Genomic DNA, 12,355 nt, shown 5'->3' with positions numbered 1-12,355 from the left:
TATATTCTATATTCTATATTCTATGTTGTATATTATATTATATTTATATTTGGAGTAATCTTCAGTTAATTCATTTTGACTCTACTGTGCTTCACAGGTTACATGGTTAGTCCATTATTTAACAAGGTATTTTCCTGCCCTCTACCTGGATTACTGAAATACTTCAAGTAAGAGAACAACCAGAAACAAGTAACAATACCTCAGCTCTGCTATGATTTTTCAGGTAAATGTTTACATTAAAATTTCACATTACATCTGAAAGATTTTGGTTTTTTAATTTTCATTAGTGCCTATTATTTGATGACACAAACACTAAGATTATATATAATATGCTAAAAATCATACTTCTTTCATTCACAATTAATAATAAGTGACCTAAACTAGTTCTGAAAAATGCGAACTCAAAAGTTCAGGAAAAATCTGTGCAATGATCTGAAAGCATCCTTTAAATAAATTCTGGTTAAGAACTAAATATGGGAGATAAACTATTGAAAATGTCATCATTCTGTTTTTCAAGGAGTTCGTAACTAACTTGTTCCTAGGCTGGGATGAAGAATAAACTGCTAAAAGAACATAACTTTTGGCCAAGATTTCAGTGGGTAGAAATTCATTACTCTGTTTACATGTGACATACAGAATTTAGCAAATATAAAAGCCTACAGTTGCAATCTCTCACTCTTGCTGTCTCTCTCTTCTACAGAGAGAGATGAGACAAGTGGCTTTGAGCAGATACTTAACACTTGCACAGCTAGGTCAAGGTACCCCAACAGAGGAGGCACATCTAAAGTTAGGGAATCCACCAAGAATGCCCTCCACTCTTCTCTGTAAACTGAGGTTATTTTTAGTAGAAAACAACAAGGGGGAGGGGGTTCTGAACAAGATATAGATGCTGACAGATACTGGATGCCCATTGTAATAGCTCCCACAAGTATAATAGCATTAAACAAAGAAGCAGAGTCCTATGCAATTTCTGGCTAATATTTAGGGAAAGCCTTAATGAAGTGCATACTGCAACAATCCAAAATATAGACAGGAACACAATGAGTGCATGCCTATAATGCAAAGACTATACTGCACATTTTCATAGTTATGTATTTTACAGTTTTGCTTCACCTTGAGTGTTTTTTCTTCCTTGGCATTTTTTTGATATTAAAGAAAAATAAACCCTCTCCAACCCATATCTTCTCTATCATTATTAGGCTGTTTGACAGGGACAAGTATTTGCAGTATTTACCTTCTCTGGTTTACTTGCTCCTTCTGTCACTTCTTCTTCCACTTCTTTTTCTTGTACATTCTCATTTTCATCGAGAAGTTTCATGGGTACTGGCGGGGGAAGCTCATCTTCTACATCTGGTGTGTTGTCAAGAGGACTTTCTGAATTAGCACTTTGGCGACTTTTTTTATTTCGGTCAACAGATGCATATTCTGCTGATTCAATTCTGCACTCAGGAATCTGATTCTGACCTTCAGAAACTGTCAGTGAAGCCTTTGATTTGCTGTTAGAGCTCCCTTCCATGCTGGCTACTGCTCCAACATCTTTAATTTCCTTCACAGTTTCATACAAGCAGTCTTCAACTATGTTCTCCTGAGAGGAGCTGTCTTTCAAGACTTCGTAAGGCCCTTCCATTCCAAGACCTTGATCATTTTCCGCATTTCTAGCCGAGATGATGGTTTCCATGGTGGTGTTAGGGGGAATACTGGGTAGTTCCCGGGTCTGGTGACATTTTATAGACTTTCCAAGACCATCCTGTTGATCTAGCAGATCAGACGTCTGTACTTCTTCGTAAGGCTGGATACAAGCAGCTGTGCTGTCCTCTGAGAGCACTAGAAAAAATTATAAAGAAGTATTTAAAACAAATGCGTAACTATAAGGTGAGTGTAATTTGGTACTTTTCTACATCACTTTGGTTTTGTGTCTCATTGGAGAGGATAAATGATTCTAATGCCTGGAAATGTCTAGTGGTCATCATGCTTTTTGTTGATCAAAAGGTTTCAGTTACAGAGATTTCTGCACTCTTTCTCACAACATCGTCAATACTCTGTGCACCCCCAAGTCACATTATATAGCAACAGCATTGACAGTAAGCACAGGGGATGGGTGTGTAGATGCAGGTGGGCATGGATGGTCAGCTGGCTTGTACTCAGTTATACTGAATGCTCACGGATTGCCCAGTAGTCTCAGACGGGGAACGCTGGTGGGAGGCCTCAAGCCAAGTGGCTTTGAAAAAAGCCTTGTTAGATTTTCCTCCTTCCATTTTGCTATCCTTTGGAATCAAAAAGGAAAGGTTTCTTGCTTCCTCCCTGCCCAGCCCTTGCCTTGTTTAACATGCTGGACAAATTCTTGCCTGTGTTCAGCCCTGCTGCAGTCAGCTCCCCGCACACTACACCAGAAGCTCCCCACCGGAAGGCTATGCCATACTTCTGTTAGTCTCACAGCACATAATGTGGGTTGACAACCTACTAACAAGCCAGCCATATACACAAAAGAGAAGACTAGGCTTCAGAAAGTAGTGTTAGGCAGAACATGTTATTTAATGTCCCAGAGTGGGCCATGTGTTGCTGTCACTAGAGGGACTGACATCTACGGGGTTTCTCATCTTACAGTGCACATGTATGACATTTGCCTACATTCAGGGATGTATACATGGGCATGTACAAGCATGTTTCAGGTACTATTTGGCATGTAACTTTATGTTACACAATTCTTTGAAAAATCACTTCTGAATAGCTTTACTTTTCTCAGTACAGTTCCTACGGTACTCTCTAAACAAAATCGACCCATTTTTCCTTCAGTGTGTTTGACGTGAAGACATAAAGTGTTGCTGAAGCAATCAGTACACTTGATTTCATGGTTTGCTTTCTCTGGTGCTCAGGACATGCAGATTCATGCAGCCAGCACCCACAGGGAGCCATATCCTGACAGCAAAACTCAGGTTGGGACTGGGAGGTGTGAGATGGCTCTCGCTGTCTGAATGGGAGATGGGAGGAGAAGAAAAGGAAAACTACCTTCTCCATTCACTTGGCTCCTGCATACCACTTGGGGAAGAACAGGAGACAGGCAAGGTGTCCTACTCACTCTCCAGGATGCCTCCAGTCTTTCTAAAGGACATCAGGAACCACCCTGGAGAAGCTAAAAGGTGTTCTCCCCTCCTGGCCCTTGCTCCCAGGGATTTCTGTGCTGTGCAGAGCACCATCACAGGCCCCAGAGAGCGCCCACCTTCTTCAGCCTGAGGGGGATAATCAGAAGCAATGAACTTGTGTTTCTGTGCTCTTGTGGTTATGGGTACTAGCACAGAAGGGGTTGGTGTAGATAAGGGGTTGGCATGGATAAACACAGGTTGGGTAAAAGAAAAAATATTTGATGGTGCTGCTTCTATAGCCCTGCCTCTGCTCAAAATGCTAGCATAAACAGCAAAATAAAAAGAACTATTAACAAAAACCCACATAAAGGATAAATAAGAAATTAAAGCACATTGGTTCCCATTATCCGAAAGGGTTGTTATGCAGAGTGTAAGCTGAGTAGTATTAGAGAGTCTGAAAACTGTCTGCTGGTTGACAGCACACCTTTTTGTAGCAGCTTTGCTGGCTGCATGTGTGGTGACTCACGGCAAAGAGAAATGCTTCCCTTCTGTAGGGCTTTGCTCTGCACATGGAGTCCCTTGGTGAGCCACATACATACCTAAAAACACCACAACCCAATGGATGGGAGCAGCAATTAGCTGCAAACCAAAGTTTAAAATTTGCTTTGGATACTCATCTCTGAGGGGGAAAGACTGAACACCTCTGGCCACACAAGCTGATGAGGAGGTGAGCTCTAAGTTGGGAGCACAGCCCCCGGTGTTGGTGCCTAGCATGGAGACAACAATTGTCTTCCAGTGGCTCTGAGCTGAGAGACAGTTTATTTTTAGTTTAGCAAAACAAAGACACCACAGTCTTTGCCTGATGGCCTGGTCAATCTGCAGGTGTAAACTTAGTGGTCCAGAGGAGGCCCTTAGCCCTTCCCCAGTGTTGGCTCGAGCCCAGGAATGGAAGCTGGGGTATAGGGCTATGCCAGAGCATGCCCAGCAGGGAAGTGAAGATGCAGCCTAAAATTCCAACATCTCCTTGGGATAGGCTACTTCCCAGCAAGGCAAACATGCTCACTGCACTTTTTGTCTTGATCCTAAGTTTTGTGTGAATTATGTTCTGCATGAAGAGGACTGACTGCCCTCCAGAGAGCTGCATGCCCAGCCTCTACCCTGGGATACAGCAGCTGATCTGGTGTCAGGCCTCCAGAGATGAGCAGACAGAAACAAAGGATATTCAGACAAATGGCATGACTTTGTGCTTGGAAAGCTGATCCCTAAGACGCGAGGGTTCACCAGTGTGGGAGCTGTGAGCAAAGGGACAGTGATGCTCATTCATCCCACCCGCAGGGGCTGCGCAACTCACCCTCACCGTTGCTGAGTGCCCCGTTCTGGTCGGTGCTCGGAGGGGGTTCAGTAGCTGAACTTGTGATCGAGTGGCTGAACACCTCCTTGTCAGAAGGCTGAAACACAGATTAGTGAGATCTAACCACTGCTGGATCAGAATACATGTCTGCATAAATACAGAGGTGACATACTTTGTTCCAATCTTGGGAGCTGTGATTCACAGGTTTTATTGGCAGGAAGAGTCAAACCATGCTGACTATACTCAAAGATTTAGGTACTTGTGTTTACAGATATAAAACCAAATAAATCAAAGTATGTCCAGAGTGGTCTCCCTTCCAACCCTTGTCATAATAGACTTTACCATGGCTTTAATCCATGGGAAGACAGCACTGACAAATGGTACATTGCACTTGTGCTGCAAATGGCGTGAAACGCAGGCAGAAGATCCGGAGTACAACTACATAAAGAGCATTGAGAAAGTGCAGATTATCAGGGTCTACTCAGCTCCTCTCCTCTTCCTGTTCTGCAACTTTTAAAGTTTCCCTTGCTCAACCATTTCCAAATTCCCAAGTTATTTTCCAATCCGCAGTATTTTGCAGGGAGCTTGGTACAAACCAACTACAAGAGAGACATAAGCTGCCAGAAATAAATACTTACCACATTCATCAGATTTTCATGATCTCCATTCTGATATTTGGCCTTCTTTTCCCTTAATGAAAAAGACATATGAACTGTTACTACACATTATGCTAATATACAAATGTCAATCATTAAGAGACCTTACACACGTACAGGGAATAGTATTGTGATTCACAATAATATTGAAAATAGAGTAACTGAAAATTATCACAGGGACTGGTATGACCCCTCTGTGAGGTTACTATCAAGAGAGGCAGGGTGGTACCTGAAGAGGTATGTATATCACCACCATTTTTCTCGTTCAGTAGAAGGTCATGGTAAGGAGCAACCAATGATAACAAAAATATTATTGTCATATCCAAAATGCTCAGAGATACATGAGATACATGTTCTGGTGACAGACTACTTGGAAAGTTCCTTAAACTGTGTCAGTGACAGGTATTTATCCTATGAAGAATTAGAAAAGGCCCACAAAATCTAGCCTACTCCCACTCAGGATGCTAGTAACAGTTAATAGTAAGCATGAGCAGTTCAAGGTGGCCTACAAATATCTTAGCAGCAGAGGCCCTAATTTCAAAATGAGTCTTGCTTCACCAGGCACTTCACAGAACTCAAAATATGGATCAAGTTTCCAGTTATTACCATTTTGGAAATACAGCTCTTATTCTGAAATATTGTAATAAACTATGAGCTTAAAATGATTACAGTCCTTTCCCTAGATGAAAAGCCAAGTAAAAAGGTGAGAAAATATTGACAGTATGAAATCTGTGCTGCTTCTGAAGTCTGCAGTGCACTGTAGTTCCCACATCAGTGACTGTTAAAATTCTACCTAATTGGGAAATAAGAAATCAGAGCATGTAAAGACCAATGCAGAGCAGAGTTCAAGTTTAAAAATACTTTATTTCCTCTCTGAAAGTTTTTCTGACTCTGACATTACAGAAAGAGTGGATTTTGTTCAGTTTTCCATATCCTCAACCATTTTTGAAGAGTAAGCTAGGAAAAATTTTACGTAACTGCATTTATGCATGAACAACCTGCCCTACAGAATGATCTGAAATAAAAGATCCTGTGTCCAGACCAGCAACACAAGAATTTAATAAAGAGCATCACCAGATGGTTTCTGATAATCTATCTCTGTAACTGCAAAGATGTACTCAGTGGTTTGACTCTGTTTTAAAAACATCTTTCTAGAGATGTTTCTAGTTTCAAAGACTGGAGTGTTACACGACAAAAAATGGTACCTAAATGCAATGTTTGTGGGCTTAAGGATTTTTATATCAGATTTTATACTTAATATAAAATTAAAATTTAAATATTTTTACTACTTATACACAGGCATCACAGGGAACTGTGATAAATAGGAAAGAATAGGAAGTGTTCAAGAATAGGAAGTGTTCAAGGCCAGGCTGGATGGGGCCATGAGCAACCTGGTCTAGTTGCAAATAGATGATCTTTAAGGTCCCTTCCAATGCAAACCATTCTAAGATACTGAAACGTTATCTTACAGCTTACAAAAGCATTTCTCCTGAATCACATAAAATTACAAGTTCCAATTTATGCTTTTTAGGGTTTCAACCAACTTCTGGGGTCTAGTCTTTCCCATGACTATTTTTTACAACATTGCCAATACAGAAATCCTGCAGAAAACCAGGCCCTTCCACTGTAGACACACCTTATGCCAATATAGTGTATGTTACAGCTGCACAGCCTTCTCAATGCTCTCAATGTTGAATGGCTGGAAGAACATGCTCCTACAGGCATACGGGTGCTGCTGTACTCAGTTATGCATAAGTTCCACCTCACCCCCCCTCCCCCCCCACTTGGCTGATAGAGCTATGCTGGCAAAATATAGCACTATGGACCCCAGCAGTTGTGCTCCTCATTACGAAGGGTCTGACCTGGTGGAAGGGCGCTGTGGATTAAGCACAGGTTGCCCAGCTCTCTCTGCAATCAGCAGGGCTCTGCTTACGTGTCATGAAGGGGCCTTGAAATGTGACTCAACAAAGTCAGTAGAAATGCCTGTATTTGTGAAATTGAACCCTCTTATGGAGAAGAAATTAAGGACAAGGTATGAATACAAGACATTAATTAGTATAACCGTTTCAGGTTAGCAGTGTGATCTGCTAACAGTCAGTGTCTGCCTGCGCTCCAGGCTTCAGTGTAGGAGAAAGCACCTAGCAAACACAACAATGTTCTTCCTTCACAGCAAAAGAAAAAAAAAATAATTAGATTTCAGAATGAGCAGAACTGTTCAAACTCAGGTTTGCTCCAAAACCACATTTTGTACTGTACTTTTTTATTTCTGTACCCAAGTCCTCACTATGTCTTTCTAACTAGTTATTAGTGAAGCTATTTCAGTCCCTACCCTATTTGACTCAAGAACCATTTCTGCCTGCTAAGCTCTTTAGCCTTACCTGTTGCAGCTGGAGCAGAGGAAGATGAGGAAGGTGAGGAACAAGAGTGTTGTCATGGCTGCCAAACTTCCCCATAGGATGATGTGGACCTGTCCACTGCCTAAGAAACCACCCTCTGGCCCCATGGTACTGGCAGGAGATGGAGTCACTTGGGGATGAAAAGGTTATTTGTCGGAGAAGGCTGGCATCTGTGCTGCGTGCACCTTCTGTTTCTGCAGAAAGAAAAACACCATTAAGAGGTTAATATACATTTTTAAAGATAATGAAACTGACAGCTGTAAGTCTGGCAGGAGAGATTTTCGAATCCAGATCTTAGATAAAGACAGTTTCAAGTACCAGCCAGCCAGCCAAAGAGATTTTCAGCTACGTTTCTGACAGTGACATAGAACAAACCTTGTCAAATATTAACAGAAGGTGTTACTTATCTACAATCTCAACATGAATAAAAGGTAGTACAGTATCTCTGTACTCTTATTTTGAGGAAGAAGACTATAAATCCTCTTTGAGGGATAGAGTTGTCTATTTTGCAGTGATATTTGTTAACTTCATTGAAAAGTGAGCTTTAAACCCAACTACAACTTCTGCAAAGGTACAGGCTAAAAAGAGAACTGAAGCAGGCATTCACCTCCTTCCCTCTTAATGTCTCCTGCCTTCACATGATGCGGTGCTTGACATACAGTGATCAATATGCTAGGTAAGTCTTTAAAAGGAGCACCACAAAACCCTATCTTGCAGCAGATCAGCTCTAGTCTTCTTTCTATGTGAAATGCTTATTTTCTTCATAGTATGTCTGGAGAGTAATAATAATGAACTGTTTTTTTGCTTCTCCCCACCTGAGTCTAAGAAAACGACTAACAAGAAAAGTAGACAGAGTGGTTTTCAAGAACTTAAATAAACACAACTTTTGCTACAGCACATCAGTGCATGGAGAGACATCCCGGGTAAATGGTATTTACAGAATGACAGAATGGTTTGGGTTGGAAGGGACCTTAAAGATCACCTAGTTCCAACAAGTTTTGGTGTACAACATACTCTAAAATTGTGTACATATTCTTAATGTAATACACTGTTGACATGGCAAAATTAAAAAGGTGTCTTTCATTCTGCACTGCTGAAGATACCAATTTATCCATAATTTAGGAATTGGTTATGCAAAGTCCATTTACAGGCTTTCACCATGTCATCATTTTGTTATTAAAATCTTACAAGAAAAAAAGATTAATTTTCAGGAAAAGGCCATTCACATCAAAGGAAATCTGGTGAGTCAGCAGAAGAAACTTAAGCCATGTGACTGGGTAGCTCTTACAAATAACATTCCTGTTCCTACATAAAACAGGCTCACTGGTTTCTAGCATGCAGCATCAGACTTCTGGACACCTTCCAAGAAGAACCAATTCCTACTAATTTATCCATAGTGGATATTTTTTTTTTTTCCTTTACATATTAATGGCATTGGAATAACTTGAAATGGAAAGAAACAAACAAAAGATGGAAAAAGTTGCCAATCCTGGAAAGATAAAAGTTCAAAGTATAGTTAACTATTTCTAGTTTGGCCAAGTTACAGAAAAGCCAGATAATCTGTAACTTCTTCAAACCCATAAATACATATGATGGGAAGAGTAGGTGTCACACCTTGCCAAAGCACAGATGTGTCTTACCGGTAACCTTGAGCACCAACATTAAAGAGCCACCACTCTCTGGGGATGACCACTGCCAAGCAATGTACCTCTGTCATTGTCTTGGTAGAGTTTGAAAATTTAAACATTTAAAAGCAATGGCAGCCAACTCTAAAAATTACACATATTGCAGATGTGAATCTGATACAGCCCTGCCTCACCCCTATTGTAAAGCAAAACTTAGGTTCTTTCTACGCTGAGTTACAGCCACACCACTGACTGTGAAATGGAGACACCTTAAGAGAAGCTGAGTCAGATTTAGTCAGGAGACAACTTGGCGTAATGCCCACAGAGACCTCTCTGATGAGGTGCAAGGGTACTGAGCACTGGGACGGATTCCTGCAGAGGCGATGGACTGTCCTTGTTTAGAAAACTCTACAAAGCACACTGTAGAGTTGTGCTGCTTTAACTAGCTCCAAACCTTGGCTGAGTGTTTTGAATAGAAGTATTTTTCTTTACAAATTTCAATTTTCATGAATTTTCAAAGAGATTTTCTGCCCTGCTAAAGCTTTTAAAAATTATTCTTAAAAGATCTTTTGCCTTCTTTTTCACATCCTTTTGCCTTTTAAAAAATACTAATTTGCTTCCTTCCTTGGAAAAAAAAAGGATGAAATGAAAATTAAATGTGAAAAAAATGAAAATCAAGCCAAATCTTCTGTGAGCATTTCTGTTGTCTTTTTTTCCCTTAGTCTTCCCAAGAAATAAAAAAGGAGAAGCAAATGAAAAAAGAAAACTTTTGTCTTTTTCTTTTTTCCCAAACATTGGTCAGAGAAAAATATATGAAAGAGAACGGAGATTTCAAAATATTTTTCTTTTTTCTTACACCAGAATCACAAATTGATTTTTTTAAAACACAAAGTTGTCTTGAAAGATACAATTTAAATAATTTCTAAGTTCATGATTTTATACCTACTCTGGAAAACAATATTACACTACTCTCATACGACTAAGTAATGTATCATAAACTACTACAATAGGAAAATTTATTATTTTATTATATAAACTTAAGGCTGCTGGCCTTTATATAAAGATAACAGCTGATCCAAGGAAAGCATGGGGAGCAGCTCCATGGAAAAGCTGTATCTTTGAAGACTTCAGTACAGAATGAGGAAATGTTGGGATGAGCAGGAGCAGATGGAGCTGAGACTGAGCTTAAAAAGGAGGGAGATCAGAAGGAGAGATTCAAGGGAGACCTACATGTGACTCTCAGGAGTGAAGTGCAAGATTGAAGCTAGACACGAGACACCCCACCAGGCAGAAGCTAAATGGAGCAAAGAGAATGACCAAGGATAGAAGATGTAGTCAATGTACAGCAAAAGAGGCGGAATTCAGATACTAAAGCTGTGGCTGTAAGTAGACAGAAAGAGTTCAGAAAAGGTCAGAAAAGTACAGTGGCACTGGAACCAGGGGAGGCAACTGCTGGAGATACCAGTTACCAGTGCAAGCAGAATAGAGTAATAAATCGGAATAGACTGATGGCGGATGAAGCCCTTCGTCAGGGGAGCTGAGCAGGCAAGATGTGACCAGTGACACCTCTTAATTCCTTGAATGGTGAGAATTTGGCATAAGTGCTAGAGGACCTAGAAGCTGCTCGGCATACAGGACAACCAGAAGAAAATACAATTGTAATACAAAAGAAGCAAGCCTACATTCACCCTCTGTGAACCCTTCCCATGAAGTGCCATCACAGGGCTTACTCCTACTGTTTAATGCCTCCCAAATGATGAGCCTATAAAAGTATTCATTCAGGTTGGTGCCTTTAACACAGGAGAGCTTCTAAAATACTTGAAGCTGGACAAGCACCCATCAGGTGCCCTGACCAGCCCTGGAAAGAAACCTGTCAGAGAGATACATTGAAAATACAACTGTCTGGACTCCCCCTTCTTCCATGTGGTGAATCCCTGGACCCTAAAACGTTAGCGTATGCGTAATACAAGGGATTGTGGAGCTGCTTCAGAGGCCAGCTTTAAAGAGAAACTTATTTGCAGTCATGGCTATGGCACAACAATCGGCTAATTTCAACAAGCTTTTATACAGCTGAAACAGCTAACGCCTACTTTTACAATATAAAGCAATATTGTGCTGCCCTCTGGTGAGTCTCTTCGTTCGGGGACAGGGATTTGTGGGTCTGGTGGGAGTGCTTCAGAGCTGGATGCAAACCATGAAGTTTACATGGGGCCACTCTTCTGCTGGGCTTGAAAAAGCCCTACCTCCACCCTTGAAGACTGCCAAAATTGAAGAGTTTACAGAGAGACACGGCTAGGAAAGAATAATGGTCAACTGAACTGTTTTGGGTTTTTTTCAACTATTATTATTTTTGTATGTGATGATCTTTTAAGATGAAGGTTTCTTGCACTGCGCCCTTTCCACAGAAATCTCCACACAGGTTGCTAGTGATGCCAAAGTCTAAAAAAAGAGTAGTAGAGACAAGCCTGGAATACCTGGATAAGAAACTTGGTTATTTAATTGAAGACAAAATGCAAACAGCACTTTACATTCACATTTCAAAGCCAGTATCAGTTTAGAAAACCAATCCTTACACTATATTGAATTAAATCTCTCCTACTTGTGGGAACTTTCTCTTGCTTTTTAGACATCACTATTTGCTGTTAGTGGAACCTATATGACAAATAACACCCGCAGCCATTTCCTCAAAATTGCACTTAAGTGCCCAATTACATCTGCAGTTTCAGAAAGACAGATATTTCATTGCATGGCCTGCACTTCTACAGTGAAGAATGTGTTATTTTTCCTTGCAGCTGTTGGAGGGATAAAGCAGAGCTGAGGCAGTGCAGCCAGAGTTGGTGAAGTAGGGGGTGTACAACATGCAAGTATAAGTTTGTTGCAAAACAGAAGAAGAAAAAGCTGTATCTGGGGTGAAGCAGTTTTGAAACCAAGATACAGACTGCAATTTTAGAGAGCACATGGAGTGAAAATTTTAACTAGCGGGGAAGCTGCTGCACAAGCTTGGACTGAAACCTGAACTTCTTCTGAAGCTCAGGAACTGACAGATATAGTGTGCTTCACGTCCAGCATCTGACCTGGGTTTTGTGAGCAAAGATCTGCCTGAGCTTATGGCAGAACACGTATGGGATGTGCTTTGCAAGAGGCAGACACCATGCCCTGGTGGCCTGGCAGGAGGTAGCAGCATGTCCCTCTCCCACCACTCTCCTCTCAGCTTCTGGGTTGTGTGGCTGCTTCATTCATGTCCTGC

The 12,355-nt window shown here is 41.0% G+C and overlaps 1 protein-coding gene across 1 annotated transcript; it reads right to left on the bottom strand.

Annotated features, from left to right (window-relative positions):
• Positions 1-1,195: 1,195 nt before the first annotated feature.
• PAG1 (phosphoprotein membrane anchor with glycosphingolipid microdomains 1) lies at positions 1,196-7,590 on the bottom strand. The gene is made up of 4 exons (XM_010016778.1): positions 7,466-7,590; positions 5,070-5,121; positions 4,432-4,528; positions 1,196-1,824 (listed from the first exon to the last, which is right to left on the bottom strand). The coding sequence occupies exons 1-4, from the start codon at positions 7,588-7,590 to the stop codon at positions 1,196-1,198; spliced, it is 903 nt and encodes a 300-aa protein (XP_010015080.1).
• Positions 7,591-12,355: the final 4,765 nt, after the last annotated feature.

The sequence above is a fragment of the Nestor notabilis genome, unplaced genomic scaffold (assembly GCF_000696875.1).
Source record: "Nestor notabilis isolate BGI_N333 unplaced genomic scaffold, ASM69687v1 scaffold7606, whole genome shotgun sequence".
NCBI classification, from domain to species: domain Eukaryota; kingdom Metazoa; phylum Chordata; class Aves; order Psittaciformes; family Psittacidae; genus Nestor; species Nestor notabilis.
Note: the sequence above shows the minus strand (reverse complement) of the source record. Positions and strands in the feature narration are given on the sequence as shown.